At 37.0% G+C, this 18,101-nt stretch overlaps 1 protein-coding gene across 1 annotated transcript in view; it reads left to right on the top strand.

Moving 5' to 3' along the window:
- The window catches only part of LOC150077566 (BBSome complex member BBS2-like), a 196,657-nt gene that overhangs the window by 66,310 nt on the left and 112,246 nt on the right, over positions 1-18,101 (top strand). The window contains exons 6-7 of the mRNA XM_090386874.1: positions 5,752-5,838; positions 12,000-12,135. Coding sequence (XP_090243000.1) covers positions 5,752-5,838; positions 12,000-12,135 — 223 coding nt within the window. The remainder of the gene's footprint in view (positions 1-5,751; positions 5,839-11,999; positions 12,136-18,101) is intronic.

Here is an 18,101-nt window from a genome sequence, read left to right as displayed (position 1 = left end):
ATGCATCCCAAGTATATTTGCCAGAAAGTGTACTTCACTGGTTGTATCCCATCCAGTGAAATACAACCTATAATACAGGCTAGTATGTAGAAATTCCACATGCTCCAGTAGCAATATGAATGGCCTGGTGGTGGATGGGATACAACCAATCACTGGTTGTATTCCATCCACCATTAGGCCATTCGTATTGCTACTGGAATATGTGGAATTTCCACATACTAGCCTGTATTATTGCTTTGATGGAAAGAGTTGTCCCTACAGTATGCTTTAAAACTGAAATCCCTGCAATATCATAACAGTCGATATCCATTTTTGAACTACAGTAGAAAAACTTATATAATGACCATCAGACTGCCAACATTGGTATTTGTATCCAAGAGCCACTCCAAGATTAGCATATCATGGTAGACAAAGTTGCTAATCAGTAAGGCAGCCCCTTCATCCTTGGTGTGCTCATGTTCTTGCATGTGACTTCTCCCTTAAGAACTAGGTGAAGTCTGATACTCTTTTCCTCCATCTCTGTGCAAAGTTCTATTCAGAAAACTGAGTAGCTGAATAGAACTGAATATTCTAACCTCTTGCCAAATTACACATATGGCTCGAAGTCTCAGGGGCAAGCAGAGGGGGGCATCATCATCATCATGAGCCATTTTCAATCCACTGCAGGATGAAGGCCTCTCCAGCAACTTTCCAGTTCCTTCTGTTTTGAGCACTGGCCATCCATTTACTACCCACAAACTCATGAATTTCATCTATCCATCTCCACCTTTGTCTTCCAGGTTTTCTTCTAGCTCCTCTTGGGTACCATTCTGTTATTTTCTTAGTCCATCTATCATCACGTCTTCGAGCTATGTGTCCTGCCCAAGACCATTTTAGTTCTTTAGTTTTGATAAGAATGTCCTTTACTTGAGTTTGCTGCCTAATCCATGTATTTCTCTTCTCATCTAACAGTTTGATTCCCAATATAACTCGTTCCATTCTTCGCTGTGTAGTTCTCAGCTTCTCTTCCATTCTTTTGGTGAGTGCCCAAGTTTCACTTCCATAAGTCATGGTGGGGAGTATACATTGGTTCATTATTTTACGTTTGACAAACTGGGATATTGCTCTTCAGTATGTGACTATATTTCCTGAATGCTATCCATCCAAAGTTTATTCTTCTCTTGACTTCCAGCCATTTATCATTATTACAGCTAATGACTTGTCCCAGATAAGTATATGACTCCACCTTTTCAATTACTGCTCCTTCAATCATTATTTGCCTTTCTGTGGCATACTTGTTCATCATTACTTTTGTTTTTGCCATATTCATCTTTAGTCCAAAATCCTTACTAACTGTGCATAACTGATTAAGATTTTCCTCTAATTCTTTGGGATTGTGGCTTATGACCACAATGTCATCTGCAAATCGTAAATGGTTTAGGTACTCTCTGTTCACATTGACTCCTTTCTGCGACCAGTCTAATCTTCTGAAAGCTTCCTCAAGGGCAGCAGTAAACAGCTTCGGAGATATTGTGTCTCCTTGTCGAACTCCTTTCTCGATTTTAAATTTCATACTGTCTTTGTCTAGTCTAATAAAGGAGGTAGCACTCTCATATATTTTCTTCAAAATCATAATATATGGGGTATCTATGCCTTGTCTTTCCAGTGCACGAAACATTGCCTTATGCTGTATGGAGTCAAATGCCTTTTCATGATGTAACTTTTGCAAATGTAACCCCAATTCACAAAGGAGGATCAAAGGCTGACACAAGTAATTATAGACCTGTTAGTTTAACTTCTGTTCCAGGTAAGTTAATGGAGGCACTGGTTAAAGAAGCACTGCAGGGTCATCTAGACAAGAATTCAGTTATAGCTCAGACGCAGCATGGTTTTGTTAAGGGCAGGTCTTGCCTGACCAATTTGATTGGATACTATGATGTAGTCACAAAAGAACTGGATGCAGGGAATAACTTTGATATTATATATTTGGATCTTAGAAAGGCTTTTGATACTGTTGCACATGGAAGACTGCTGCACAAATTGGAGCAGTGTGGCATTGGAGGCAAATTGCTGCTATGGATAAGGGGATGGTTGAGGGGGAGAAGACAGAGAGTGGTAATCAATGGACACTGCTCAACATGGACTAATGTTATTAGTGGAGTTCCTCAGGGTTCAGTGTTGGGTCCGTTGTTGTTTTCGGTGTTTATGAATGATATTGATGATGGGATATCAAGTTTAATGTCCAAGTTTGCAGATGTTACAAAGGTTGGCAGGGTTGTTAAGGACACTACTGACGCTATGCTGCTGCAACAGGATCTGGAAAGGTTGAATAGATGGGCTGAGAGGTGGCAAATGAAGTTTAACATTGACAAATGTAAAGTACTACATATGGGAAACAGTAACCCCAGAGCAACGTATCAACTCTGTGGTACTACACTGACAGTGGTGAAGAATGAAAAGGACCTGGGGGTAATTGTGCAGGCAGATATGAAGTTCTCTGAGCAGTGCAGACGAGCTGCAAGAGTAGCTCATGGTGTCTTGTCAATGATATACAGGAATTTTTCTAGCAGGGATAAGGAGGTGATTATTCCCTTGTATAAGGCAATGGTTAGGCCACATCTTGAGTACTGTATACAGGTCTGGAGGCCTCATTTCAAGAAGGATGTAGAGCTGCTGGAACGGGTACAGAGAAGGGCAACAAGATTAGTGAATGGAACAAAGGGTTGCTCTTACGAAGAAAGGCTTAAGTTTTGCAAATTACAGAGTCTGGAGACTAGGCACCGGCGAGGTGATCTGATAGAGGTGTATAAGGCTTTGAATGGTTTGAGCATGCTCAATGCCAATGGGATTCTTCATCTTGCTCAGAATAATCACCTCAGAGGGCATAAATTCAAATTGAGGAAGGACGGATGTCGGATAGATGTGCGGAAATTTGCCTTTGGCCAGCGGGTGGTTGGTTGGTGGAACCGACTTCCATCACTTGTTGTTGAAGTTGATAGCCTAAACAAATTTAAGGCTCAACTGGACAGGTATTTCGAACAAACGGAGGGGTGAAATGGGAGTGGGGTTTTTTTTTTTTTTGGCTGATGCTGAATAAGCTTGCTTTCTTGCATCATATGCCTCTACTAATGCTAATGATCCACAAATGCCAGGCGTAATGGTGTTTTATATTCATTTGCTTTCTCCATTAGCTGTGATATTACGTGAAGGTGATCCATAGTTGAGAATCCTGTCCTAAAGCCAGCTTGACTTTTCGGTTGATTCTCATCAAGTATTCTTTCTAATCTGTGAGTAATTACCCTTGTGAACAACTTGTAGATGTGGAACAGCAAGCTAATTGGTCTATAATTTCCAATTTCTGATTTATCTCCTTTCTTATGCAGCAAAACTATGATTGCATTTTTCCACTGCTTAGGCATTACACCTTTTCTAATGCACTTTGTGAAGAGCCTTGCCAGTTTTTGTGTTGTCTCTTCCTCCCAATTTTAACAACTCTACAGTAACTTCATCTTCCCCCGGGGCTTTCCGAATCTTCATTTTCTTCAATGCATGTTCTGCGTCATCGGGAAGAATATCGGGTATGTCATATGTGTTGCTACTTTGCAATTCATCTTCCCCACTTCTGGCATCATTCCCTCGCTCCTTGTATAATTCTCTATAGTAGTCTTCTGCTATTTGAATTATGCCTTCTCTGCTGTTTATAAGTACACCATCGCTATTCTTCAGTTTCAGTATCATTTGTTTTTCTGTATTACTGCTCATGGCTGCTGATTTAAATCCTTTGTTTTCCCTTAATGCTTGTTCTACTTTTCTTGTGTTAAATCTTCTTATGTCCTCTCTGAGTCTCTTTCTAATGGCTTTGCATAACTCAGTACACTCAATTTTCTCCCTGTCAGTGTTTTTATTGCTCTTCATTTGTCGTCTTCGGTTCATCATGACAAATGTTTCTTGACTAATTTTTTCTTCTTTGGATTTCTGTTTCCCTATAGGTTTCTTGGGCTTTATCACTTTCAGAAAGTTGTAATATTCCTCGTCGATATCTTGGTCCTGAGCAGTCTGCAGAAGCTTAAACTTGTTCTTAAGTTCCAGTACATACTGTTTTTTCTCCTCTTCTGTTATCTCAAAGACCTTTGTATTATTTACTTGAGTCAGTTTTTTCCTTTCCTTTCCTACATCTATATCAAGTGTACATCTTACCATTCTGTGATCACTTTCAACATTTACCTTATTCAGGACGGTAACATCATTCACAATATATCTTCTGTTAGTGAGGATGAAGTCGATTTCATTATTTCTTAATCCATTTGGACTCTTCCACGTCCACTTTCTGTTCACCCTTTTCTTGAAAAAAAGTGTTCATTACTGACAATCCTTGAGATTCTGCAAATTCCACAAGTCTTTCGCCTCTTTCATTTCTTTCACCAATTCCAAAATTTCCTATAGTTCCCCTTTCTGCGCTGTTTTGTCTTTTTCGAACCTTAGCATTGAAGTCCCCCATAATAATAGTGTAGTGGGTTTTCTGCTCATCTAGAAGACTCTCAGTTTTGGTGTACATTTCTTCAACCTCTTCATCATCGTGTCTCGATGTTGGTGCATAAATCATTATAACCTTTAGCTTGTACCTCTTAGGTATCTCTTGTACCTCTTTAGCTTGTACCTCTTGGGCATATGCCTCCTTAACCAAAAATTTTTAATTAAAGAAAAAGAACGCAGGAGGGTTATAAAAAAAAAAAAACAACTCAAAAGCCTGGTCGGCATGCCTCCCCTTATGATGATACCTGGATACGTCACTTTCGAGTCCATCACCACCAAATACGGAAGATGTGGAAAGGTCAGGGAATGACCACCGCATATCCCAGAGCAATATGGCCTTAGTTTCTAATGCTCCTAAAAACCAAATAACAAACAAACAAACAACAAACAAACCACTGCGAAGTCTGACTCGTGGGGTCTGCTGCTGTGTTTACGACACCACTATATCTATGCAGATTCAGGAAGAATGCAGCATATACCCTTCAGAGCTGCACACTTGTATCACATAAGAACTTGCCAATGATTGGCAAGTTTTTATGTGATCCGAGTTCTTGTGATTGGATTATATATGCTGATTCTTTGAGTGTATTACAGGTTTTATCAACAGTGAGATACAGTACTCATCCAGATGTGTCTTGGGTTCACAGATGATAGATTCTCTCTCTCTCTCTCTCTCTCTCTCTCTCTCTCTCTCTCTCTCTCTCTCTCTCTCTCTCTCTCTCTCTGTGAATGTGAATTTGATGTCTGCTTCTGCAGGTCCCTAGCCACATCGGGATTAAAGGAAATGATTTTACTAACACTGCAGCAAAATCAGCTGTTCCCACAAATAATATTGGCCTATCAGTCCTCTATACAGACTAGGCAAATAATATGCAATAAACTACTCTCCTGATGGCAAGGTTCATGGCATGAGTAGGTATAAATATTAGATCAAGCCCGTGATTGAAAAATGGCAGTCTTTCATTCCTGTGTAGAAATTATTATTCCTTGACTCTGCATACAACAGTCATCTTCAACGTTATTCTTTGATCGTTTGTATATTATGTTCATTAGTTCTTTGATCATTAGTGTATTGGTATATATGATAACCTTAGCAACTAAAATACGTTGATTCTTTGGTTTAATATAAGTAGCTTCATTTAAACAACCTTTTGATTCATTCACAGATTCTCAGAATCTCATTTTTCTGCTTTTAACAAAATCATTAATTTTATATTAACTTTTAATTTTTATCTTTAGTCAAAAAATCAAGCAATCTGTATCTTCAACTTTGATCTGGATGGTGATGGAATTCCCGAGCTCATTACAGGATGGAGTAGTGGGAAAGTAAGTTTTCTTGTGCTAAAAGGAAATAAATTTAAACAGTTTCAACTGATTCATGTGCTGAAATAAAATAAATTTTGAAGCATGTTTGAGTGCATGTTGGCTGCCTTTGGATGAATGTGTAAACTGATAAAAAAATGGCACCCTTTGACAAGTATTTAAAGAAGATGGATAAAACACATATAAGCACTTTTCAGAGTTACCAAATTGAAAAATACCACAAGCAATCACTAATGAGTGTCACCAAACCATATTCAAATCCAGCATGATCCAAAATAAGTTTTGAAAGAAGATATTATTGAGCTCCCCAAGAAAAAGAACTTGTGAATCACAAACTTCTGGTGAAAGAAATCCTGAACAAGCCAAGCAAACTGATAATTCTAGGCATGTGACCTCACTCATGCAGAAAGTTTGTTCATGTTGCTTTCCCTTCTGGCTCAAATAAACCAGTTTGCTTGTTCCTTTTGCCAATGTTTAAGAATATGAACACAGCTCTTCAATTCAACATACCTTACATCCACGTATGAGGTCATTACCCCTAGTTATATTAAAAAGTGTTATCATTATTATCATTAGGCATATGGTGCAAGGAAGCCTGAGGCTTTTGCTGCACCAGCCAAAAAAAAAAAAAAAAAAAATTTCTAAGTTATCCTAAGAGAGAGAAGTAGAAGGGAATCACCAAGAAAGAGAAGAATGATGATATCCAGCTCAGGACCCTGGGTGTGCTATGTATAGATTTGTTATGCCAACAGTTTTTAAATCTTCCACTTACATTTGGAAGTTGATTATCATAAAAGACTGGAAACAAAACAAAAAGAGTGATTCTGATTTAGTGTAGTCATTTCTACTGCTAAGGTCATGAAGAGTCTAAAACAAGAGAAGGTTCTGTTTTTTTGTTCAGTGAGGAAGTACTTTTTTACTGCTTGTAACTATATGGTCCACAAGTTCAAATTGAAAAATGATGTTTTTATAAATGCTGAGGTAGCTCAAATTTAGCCGACTGGGCTAGCCGGGTGGGTAAAGTGCCTGCCTAGCAACCCAAAGGTCGTGGATTCGAATCCTGCCTCGGGCCTGGATCAAAGTACTGCAGAAACCTTGGGCTGTGGCATTATGGCCACAGAAGCCAATGCACCAACTACCAAATAAAAAAAAATAATAATAATAAAAAAAAAAGCTCAAATTTCATCAATTGGAAGTGCATAATTTTCAAATTTGAAAGTTTTTTGGACAAGATTCCAGTACTTCTTGGTTTTGTTAAAGATAAGTTTTCCAGGATCATCAGTTCTGTAAGTTTCAGTGTGAAAACCTATCAGATTCTATTATGAAAGTAGGAAGAATTGATGTACAGTGGTCTTATTTAGGGACAAATATACAAATCTGAATTTATATCTTCTCTTTCTGGTGTAGTTTGGAAATGCTCTTGGCAAACAAGTCTGAACAGCAGGTTATTGTTATAAACAAAATTTTGATTCAGCATTTTTGAAGAGATGCAAAGACTGCAACAGTATCTTTCTTGAAGCAGTCATTATCAGGTAAGTTCCAGGAGACAATCTAAATAGAAATCCTAGGTAAGTTAATGCTTAAAAGCATACTGTATTAGTAAACAACTGTGTGTTTTGATTTCAGAATTTAATTTCTAGTGAAGTGTGAATTTTACAAGAGTTTTTCAAAAACGTTTTTTTTGAAAATATGTTGTCAATTCACAAAGGGGGTTCAAAAGGTGACACAAGTAACTACAGACCTATTAGTTTAACTTGTGTTCCGGGTAAAATAATGGAGTCACTGGTTAAGGAAGCATTGCAGGATTATCTAGACAAGACTCCAGTAATATTAAGACAGCATTTGTTTGTTAAAGGTAGGTCTTGTCTGACCAATTTGATTGGATACTATGATGTGGTCACAAAGGAACTGAATGTCAAAAATAATTTTGATATCATATACTTGGATCATATACTTCAAGATGCCTGGTCAGTGTGAAGGAAAAGACCAAACCCTCCAGCATACGACAGCATGACAAAACAAATGGCCCTCAGTCCCCAGCAGCTTTCACTCCCCCTCTTACGGCAGCGAGAGGATCAGAGTGGAAGCAGAGGGTGCTAAGAATCTCTGGGTACAACCAGGCTGCCATGCACGGAAACTGAACGTGGCCTGTTATAACGTAAGATCACTCATCAGTGAAGACAGGATATTAGAGCTGGAAAAGGAATTAGAAAATATAAATTGGAATATCATTGGTTTGGCTGAAACAAGAAGAAGAATGAATCACTTATAAGTTTATCAAGTGGAAATCTGCTGTACACCAATGGAAACAGTGAAAGGAGTGAAGGTGGAGTTGGGTTTCTGGGCCATAAAGATTTTAAAAACAACATTTTGGAATTTAAAAGCACATCACCAAGGGTGTCAAGACTAATACTCAAGATTTCTAAGAGATACAAGCTAAAGGTTATAATGATTTATGCACCAACATCGAGCCATGATGATGAAGAGGTTGAAGAAATGTACACCAAAACTGAGAGTCTTCTAGATGAGCAGAAAACCCACTACACTATTATTATGGGGGACTTCAATGCTAAGGTTCGAAAAAGACAAAACAGCGCAGAAAGGGGAACTATAGGAAATTTTGGAATTGGTGAAAGAAATGAAAGAGGCGAAAGACTTGTGGAATTTGCAGAATCTCAAGGATTGTCAGTAATGAACACTTTTTTTCAAGAAAAGGGTGAACAGAAAGTGGACGTGGAAGAGTCCAAATGGATTAACAAATAATGAAATCGACTTCATCCTCACTAACAGAAGATATATTGTGAATGATGTTACCGTCCTGAATAAGGTAAATGTTGAAAGTGATCACAGAATGGTAAGATGTACACTTGATATAGATGTAGGAAAGGAAAGGAAAAAACTGACTCGAGTAAATAATACAAAGGTCTTTGAAATAACAGAAGAGTTAAAAAAGCAGTATTTACTGGAAATTAAGAACAAGTTTGAGCTTCTGCAGACTGCTCAGGACCAAGATATCGACGAGGAATATTACAACTTTCTGAAAGTGATAAAGCCCAAGAAACCTATAGGGAAAAAGAAATCCAAAGAAGAAAAAATTTGTCAAGAAACTCTTGTCATGATGAACCAAAGACGACAAATGAAGAGCAAGAAAAATACTGACAGGGAGAAAATTGAATGTACTGAGTTATGCAAAGCCATTAGAAAGAGACTCAGAGAGGACATAAGAAGATTTAACACAAGAAAAGTAGAACAAGCATTAATGGAAAACAAAGGATTTAAATCAGCAGCCATGAGCAGTAATACAGAAAGACAAATGATACTGAAACTGAAGAATAGCAATGGTGTACTTATAAAGAGCAGAGAGGGCATAATTCGAATAGCAGAAGACTAGTATAGAGAATTATACAAGGAGCGAGGGAATGATGCCAGAAGTGGGGAAGATGGATTGCAAAGTAGCAACACATATGACATACCCGATATTCTTCCTGATGAGGTAGAACATGCATTTAAAAAATGAAGAATCAGAAAGCTCCGGGGGAAGATGAAGTTACTGTAGAGTTGTTAAAATTGGGAGGAAGAGACCTAACACAAAAACTGGCAAGGCTCTTCACAAAGTGCATTAGAAAAGGTGTGACGCCTAAGCAGTGTAAATATGCAATCATAGTTTTGCTGCATAAGAAAGGAGATAAATCAGAAATTGGAAATTATAGACCAATTAGCTTGCTGTTCCACATCTACAAGTTGTTCACAAGGGTCATTACTAACAGATTAGAAAGAATACTTGATGAGAACCAACCGAAAAGCCAAGCTGGCTTTAGGACAGGATTCTCAACTATGGATCACCTTCATATAATATCGTAGCTAATGGAGAAAGCAAATGAATATAAAACACCATTATGCCTGGCATTTGTGGATTATGAAAAGGCATTTGACTCCATACAGCATAAGGCAATGTTTCGGGCACTAGAAAGACAAGGCATAGATACCCCACATATTATGATTTTGAAGAAAACATATGAGAGTGCTACCTCCTTTATTAGACTAGACAAAGACAGTACGAAATTTAAAATCGAGAAAGGAGTTCGACAAGGAGACACTATCTCCGAAACTGTTTACTGCTGCCCTTGAGGAAGCTTTCAGAAGATTAGACTGGTCGCAGAATGTGAATGGAGAGTTCCTAAACCATTTACAATTTGCAGATGACATTGTGGTCATAAACCACGATCCCAAAGAATTAGAGGAAAATCTTAATCAGTTATGCACAGTTAGTAAGGATTTTGGACTAAAGATGAATATGGCTAAAACAAAAGTAATAATGAACAAGTATGCCACAGAAAGGGAAATAATGATTGAAGGAGCAGTAATTGAAAAGGTGGAGTCATATACTTATCTGGGACAAGTTATTAGCTGTAATAATGATAAATGGCTGGAAGTCAAGAGAAGAATAAATTTTGGATGGATAGCATTCAGGAAATATAGTCACATTACTGAGGAGCAATATCCCAATTTGTCTGAAACATAAAATAATGAACCAATGTATACTCCCCACCATGACTTATGGAAGTGAAACTTGGGCACTCACCAAAAGAATGGAAGAGAAGCTGAGAACTACACAGCGAAGAATGGAACGAATTATATTGGGAATCAGACTGTTAGATTAGAAGAGAAACACATGGATTAGGCAGCAAACTCAAGTAAAGGACATTCTTATCAAAACTAAAGAACTAAAATGGTCTTGGGCAGGACACATAGCTCGAAGACATGATGATAGATGGACTAAAAAAATAACAGAATGGTACCCAAGAGGAGCTAGAAGAAATCCTGGAAGACAAAGGTGGAGATGGATAGATGAAATTCATGAGTTTGTGGTTAGTAAATGGATGGCCAGTGCTCAAAACAGAAGGAACTGGAAAGTTGCTGGAGAGGCCTTCATCCTGCAGTGGATTGAAAATGGCTGATGATGATGATACTTGGATTTCAGGAAAGCTTTTGATACTGTTGCACATAGAAGATTGCTGTACAAATTGAGGAGGTATGATATTAAGGGTAAGTTGATACAATCGATAAAGGGATGGTTGAGTGGGAGACAACAGAGTGGTAATCAGTGGACTGCTCTTCACAGACAAATGTTATTAGTGGAATTCCCCGGGGTTTGGTGCTGGGCCCATTGTTGTTTTGTGTATTTATCAATGATATTGATGAAGGTATATCAGGATTAATGTCCAAGTTTGCAGATGTTACAAAGGTTGGCAGGGTTGTTAATGACAGTAAAGATGGTATCCTACTCCAACTGGATCTAGATAAGTGGGCAAATGGGCTGGGAAGTGGCAACTGAAGTTTAACATTGACAAATGCAAAGTACTGCATATTGGTAGCAGTAATGGAAGAAAAATGTACCAACTGTGTCGTACTACAAGCAGGGAAGTGGAAATAACTGGGAAATTACCTGGGGGTAATTGTGCAGTCAAATATGAAGTTTGCTAAGCAGTGCAGACGGGCTGCCAGGGCAGGTCATGGAGTCTTCTGAACGCTATATATAGGAATTTTGCTATCAGGGACAGGGAGGTGATTATCCCGTTGTACAAGGCACTGGTCAGGCCACACCGTGAGTATTGTGTACAGGTCTGGAGGCCTCGTCATAGGAAGGATGTAAAGTTGCTAGAACGAGTACAAAGAAGGGCAACAAGATTAGTGAGCAGAACAAAGGGGTGCTCTTGCCAAGAAAGACTTTAGTTCTGCAAATTGCAGTGTCTGGAGAGTAGGCACCTGCGTGGTGATCTGATTGAGGTGTATAAGGGGTATAATCCCATCAGCATTCAGCTTGCTCAACCCTTGAATGGGGTGAGCAAGCTGAATGCTGATGGGATTCTTCCTCTTGCTCAGATTAAGAACCTGAGGGGGTGTGGATTCAAATCGAGGAAAGACAGTTGTAGAATAGATGTGTGGAAATTTGCCTTTAGCCAATGGATGGTTTGTTGGTGGAACAGACTTCCATCTTTCATTGTGGAAGTTGATAGCCTAAATAAATTTAATGCTGAGCTGGACAGGCATTTAGAATGAATGGAGGGATGAAATGGGAGGGTTTTTTTTTTTTTTTTTGCTGATGCTGCATAAGCTTGGTTTCTTGCATCATATGCCTCTACTAATGCTAATTTTATTTTTAGATTGATGCCCGTAATGTTCAGTCTGGGGAAGTTGTATTCAAAGACAATTTTGTTCATTGTATTGCTGGCATCACCAAGGGAGATTACAGACTTGATGGTCAAGAAGAACTTATCTTTTGTTCTGTAGATGGAGAAGGTAATTTGAAATTCTAATTTTCAGTTTTTTTTAAATAAAAATAATATTAAATATCATCTCTCTACTCTAAATTTATTATACATAATTTCGATACATATATTTTTGATATGTTTCTTAATATATTATTTTTTAAAATACAGTAGGGCTTCACTGCTTACAGGATTTTCATTCATATTAAAAAATTCTCAGTGAATGATCAACGACGTTGATTGTTCACTGAGAATTTTTTTCTGTGAATAATCAATGTATATGATAAGCACAGTATGACTCAAATTTTTCTGAAAATTTTGTGTCATACTATGCTTTTATCATATATGAAGTATTAAATAGCAATGCAAAATAATAAACACAGGATTTTTTAAATATAATAAAAAGAATTAAAAAGGCATCGTGAAAATCTCACAGAATTCCTATAAATGTTATCATTGTCTTAAACTAGATCTTAAATCTAAGGTGAATGTTATTTTGTTATAGCAATCGCCTGTACAAAACTGTACTGCATGAGTATCTAGGTGAATGGTTTTAAAATTGTAATGGAAATCTTCGAAAATTAATTATGGACTAATATAAAAATGACTAAAATAAAAACATTCCCAAAAAAAGTTGAAATGCACTCTGGCCACCTGAATTGTTAGAGGCATTCCATGAAAGAATGACTTTAATATTTCATTCCATGAAAGAATGAAAGTCAGAGGCATTCCATAAATGAAATTTCAGTAAAGTTTTCACTCCAAAGCTGTCTTTTGTTGATGTGAGAAGTGGAGAATAAGTGAGGAAATGGGAAACTTGGCGTAAACTATATTGGAAAGTCACGCATTCATATTGTTACTTTTAGTTGAAATATTTGTGTGGAAACGTGTTCTAGGATCCATGCATTGAAAATATCAGCTGATAGTTTCACATTTGATTGCTCCGATATTGCTGAAATTGAAAAGTTTTTTGGCTAATGCACTGTGTATTTTTAATTTGCAAGGGAGAAGGAAGTTTAAGAACTATACTAACTGTGTCAATGTGAGGGATGCACTTTCAATTTGGCACGCTCACTAAGTTCTGACTGCAGATAATTCAAGTAAATTACATTTACCTTTTGTCACTAATTATATTAGTTATATATTTTTACAGGCAGGCAACCACACACCCAGTAAGATAAATAAATTAATTTAATTTTTGCATATTTGTGTTGTTAGTGTGTTTAGTACAATTAAACATGTTACCATTAGCAATAGTATTAGTAGAGCATATGATGCAAGAAAGCAAGCTTATACAGCATCAGCCAAAAAAAAAAAAATCATGGAGGCAATAATCAAGGGTGGAATTCAGAATAGAATTTCATTTGGATAGAATTGAAATTCTCAAGGATACTCAGCATTGTTTTGTAAAGGGAAAATCATGTTTAACAAATCTGGTTTGCTCTTTTGAAAGGGTCACTCATGAGCTGGATTTAGGGAATAATTTCGAAAATGTTTATTTAGATTTCAGCAAAGCTTTCGACTCAGTCCAACATGAGCGATTGCTTTATAAGCTGGAACAGGTTGGAATCACTGGGAAAATCCTTAGATGGATATCAGGATGGCTAGAGGGCAGGAGGCAGAGGGTTGTGATAAATGGCTATTCCTCAGAATGTAAGAAGTGAGGTTTCCCAAGGATCAGTATTAGGACCACTGTTGTTTTTAATTTTCATAAACAACATTGATGAAGGGATAGAGGGTGTGATGTCTATATTTGCAGATGATGTTAAATTGGTAGAGTAGTTTATGATCACTGTCAAGCTGAGTTTCTTCAGAGAGACCTAGATAGACTTCAGAAATGGTCAGAAAAATGGCAGCTATGCTTTAATTCAACAAAGTATAAGGTATTACACCTGGGAAATAGTAATCCCAAAATAACATATTCACTTGGTGCAGTTCAACTAAACCCAGTACTGGATGAAAGGGACTTGGGTGTTTCGATACATTCAGACATGAAATTCTCTGAGCATTGTAAACAGGTTGCAAGGAAGGCCCACGGTGTCCTATCAATGATCTATCAAACTTTTGCAAGTAGAGATAGGGACGTGATAATCCCATTATATAAGGCTTTTGTTAGACCACACTTAGAATACTGTGTTCAAGTATGGAGACAGCACCTAAAGAAAGACATCGAGCTTCATAAAAAGGTGCAAAGATGGTGAGATCGACTCACCAGAATGACTTCGAAGAAAGACTTTGAATATGTAGGTTGCAGAGTTTTTGAAACTAGACACCTTAGAGGAGATTTGATTGAGGCTCTGAGAGGCATCAGTAAAATGAATGAGGATGAAAGTTTCAAGATTATAAATGATGCTAAAACTAGGGGAGATAAATTCAATTTACAGGGGGAGATGTTAAGATTAGACTGCAGGAAGTTTTATTTTAGCCAGCGAGTTATAAATTACTGGAATAAGTTGCCTTCATGGGAGGTAGAAGCTGACAGTTTGGGGAAATTCAAAGGTCATCTGGATAGTACTTTCGGGTAAGGGAAGTGCATAGGATGATAGGTTTAATTTCCTTTAATTTTATTAATTATTAGTTTATTTTTTTATCATTGTTTTATTCGTTTTTTTTTTCTTTTTGGCTGGTGCAGCATAAGCCATAGGCTTTCTTGCACCATGCGGCCATTACTAGTACTATATGGTTGGTAATTATATTCTTATATTTGATAATATTTAAGGCTCTGCTAAAGTTAGGCTCTGCTACATCTGTAAAGTTTGTGTTTGATACAAAGGACTTTTAAACAAGCTCCCATCTTATTATTTACAGATTTTTTTGCAAGGGGTATCCAGTTTTCTCTCCGACCACTCACTGCATATGATGATAGATGGTTCTCTCTCTCTCTCTCTCTCTCTCTCTCTCTCTCTCTCTCTCTCTCTCTCTCTCTCTCTCTTCTAACTCCAATACTAATTTGGACATCCCTCAAGGTTCAGTTCTTTCTCCCACTATTTTCCTCTTATATACAGGCAACCCTCGTATAACACGGTACTTCTACAACACGGTTTCGCTTTAACACGATTGATAAATTGTGGCAATCCTTGCACAATACAAAATCTTGCATAACACGGTATTTTTGGGCTTTCATGTGGAGAAAACCCTGCTATTTTGTTAGATGTAATTTTCAATGTTTCCATTCCTTTTTGTGAATCCTGTTGACTCGCTAGTCTATATCGCCTTCGTGATATTTTTTTAAAGCACATTTCTGGAGGTCGCTACCATAAAACAATAAAAACAATTTGCAGTGTCTGGTTTATTGGGCTTTTCTGTTAGTGCAATCAATTATAATAAATGGGTAGTAAACTCGATCTTCCTGTATTTGCTATAGTACAGATAGCTGGAATTCTGTAGGTTTTCACGTTATTGGTGAAATGTGTTTCCCCTTCCATGAAATATTCAATCATACAAAAAACATAAATAAATTTTAAAAAACTCATTACTCTGTATCTCACTTGTGCGTATCATTTTTATTACAACTTCTGCGAGCAGTGTTCTTTGTTATTAATTGCTTATAATTTTTACTGTTTTAAATTTTACAAACAAAACAAAAAAAGTCAATGAACAGAAATATCAATTAGTATGTACATATTACAGTACTTATTAATTACTATGTATGTAAGCATATATTTATTTTTATTTTGCTAACTGGAAAACGTTCTTCCGATTTTCACGTATCATTTAAAGCGGGGGGGGGGTCCACTGTATTTTGTTGGGAAATCCCTGGGTTATGTTCTGTGCTATTGAACTTGTGCTTGTTTGAGACCATAAAAAATAATTGTGACTTCGAAGAGTGCAGTTCGTAACTTTTAAAGAGAGCAGAAGGTACACGAAATCTAGGTGCTGCAGAAGAAGTTGTTCAGAGATCGTGCTTAGCAGTGATGAAGAGGAAGAAAATTAAATGAATGTACATTATCTCACACATAAGTATCATAGTTTGTAAGGTAAGACGCTTGTTCAGTTATTACTATTTAAGTTACTACTATTATAAAAATAAAGTTAAAATATTAAGTTATTACTACATAAAAATTAAGTTTCTGCTAGTTATAACAAAAAAAGGCATATTTTTGTTACCTTTTGGAATATAACCCCACTTTTTTTGTACTGGTTCTTAGTCACGTATAACATGGTTTCACATTACACAAGATTTTGTAGGAACCAAACTACCGTGTTATATGAGGGTTACCTATATTAATGATCTTCCATTGACTGGAAATCCTATCCATGGGTTTGCTGTTTATTAGTGTACTGGTTCTTAGTCACGTATAACATGGTTTCACATTACATGAGATTTTGTAGGAACCAAACTACCGCGTTATACGAGGGTTACCTGTATTAATGATCTTCCATTGACTGGAAATCCTATCCATAGGTTTGCTGTTTATTAGTGCACTACATTGAATATTCCAGTTTGAGAAATGTGTCCTTCACTTTAGCCTTAACTTTAATTCTCTAAATCTCAGTCTTGTCTTATCTTGCAAAAAAAAAGTCTGCTCCTCTGAGCAGTAGACTCAATCTGAGTTATCTTCCGTGACACTCAGTTTTCTAGATGAGATCACGTATCTTTATTACTAGGGATTAACCTGACTTCTAACCTCTCTTGACCTGAGTACATCAGAAATATTGCTTCCCCTGCATCTAAAAAACTGGATTTTCTTCACTTTTGGTATTATTTTTCTAAACAACTACTCACTCTGTACAAATCTGAAATCTCTCCTACCATGAAATATTGTTCCCACATCTGGAGTGTTTCCTGAAAACCTCTCTGAGACTTCTAGACTCCACTCAAAAGAGGAGAGTTGGATTAATTAATGATTGGTCTCTTACCAAGTCTCCCCACCTTCTGTCTCTGCTGCATGCCTTTTCTATGGATACTTCTGTGGGCACTGTTCTTCTGAATTGGCATCTGTAATCCCCCCCCCCAAGTCCAGTCCAGACAAGCACCACAACCAGTCAGCTCCCATTTACTGTCTTGCTCAAACTTGCAGAGTCAACTTTTCTTCTTACTTGTTTATCCCTTTGACTTCTATTTTCCGGAAAAGACTTCCTTCGCATTGTATTTCCTGAAAATTACTATCTACAGAAATTCAAATTTGTTGTCAATAAGTATCTTTGGTCTTCTCAGACTTCGACCCATGCATGGTACTTATTACCATGCAAGGGTGATACTAAGTACTGTAAGCCATAATACCTTTTGCATCTGGGATATTTATTAAAAAAAAATAGTATTCAGATGATATTTAAACAAAAACAAAAACAATGAATTTTTGTAAAGAGTCAAACACAGACCACATTGGTGAGTCTGTGTTGGTGAGTTTTTTTTGAAGAAGTTGTCTGCATGAGGAAAGTCTCCAAATATATGGGTTACAGAGGTTGGTACCATTCACCTTAGAGCTTACCTGATTGTGGTATATGAGACTCATGGGCGGTAGTAAAATAACGAAGGCAAAACTTTTCCTGTTGTAAGCGATTCCAGATTTAGTGGATTACCCTAGATCTATTATGGGAAAGTGAGCTAGAGTGGATTGTTGTTTTGTTTTAGATAGAAAATTGTTAATTACTGGAATAAGTTATCTTTCCATGAGTATTTGAAGATGAATGTTGGAGAAGTTCAAGGATCAGATGGTAATTATCTACATGAGGAGGGAAACACGGGTAGTGCTTTATTTTTAATATATTTTACTTTATTATTGTTATTTTATTTTGTTTTTTTATTATTTATTTATCTTTTAAAATTTATTATTTTATTATATTTTGAGCCAGTGCAGCAAAAGCCTGTCGCTTCATTGTGCAATTTGGCTAATAGTAATACTAACACCAGTTGGTCCTACCAAAAATTAAAAAATCATCAAATACTATTGTATTGCCTTTGAGAAAGGAAAATCCCTTTCTTTTACACTTGACGGTAGTTACCGTATTCCCCATGTATAAGACACACCTTAATTTGGGGGCCCGAAATTTGAA

Source organism: Mastigoproctus giganteus, chromosome 12, assembly GCF_048544385.1.
Source record: "Mastigoproctus giganteus isolate SK-2022 chromosome 12, ASM4854438v1, whole genome shotgun sequence".
NCBI classification, from domain to species: Eukaryota; Metazoa; Arthropoda; class Arachnida; order Uropygi; family Thelyphonidae; genus Mastigoproctus; species Mastigoproctus giganteus.
This window is presented reverse-complemented; position numbering and strand designations above follow the sequence as displayed.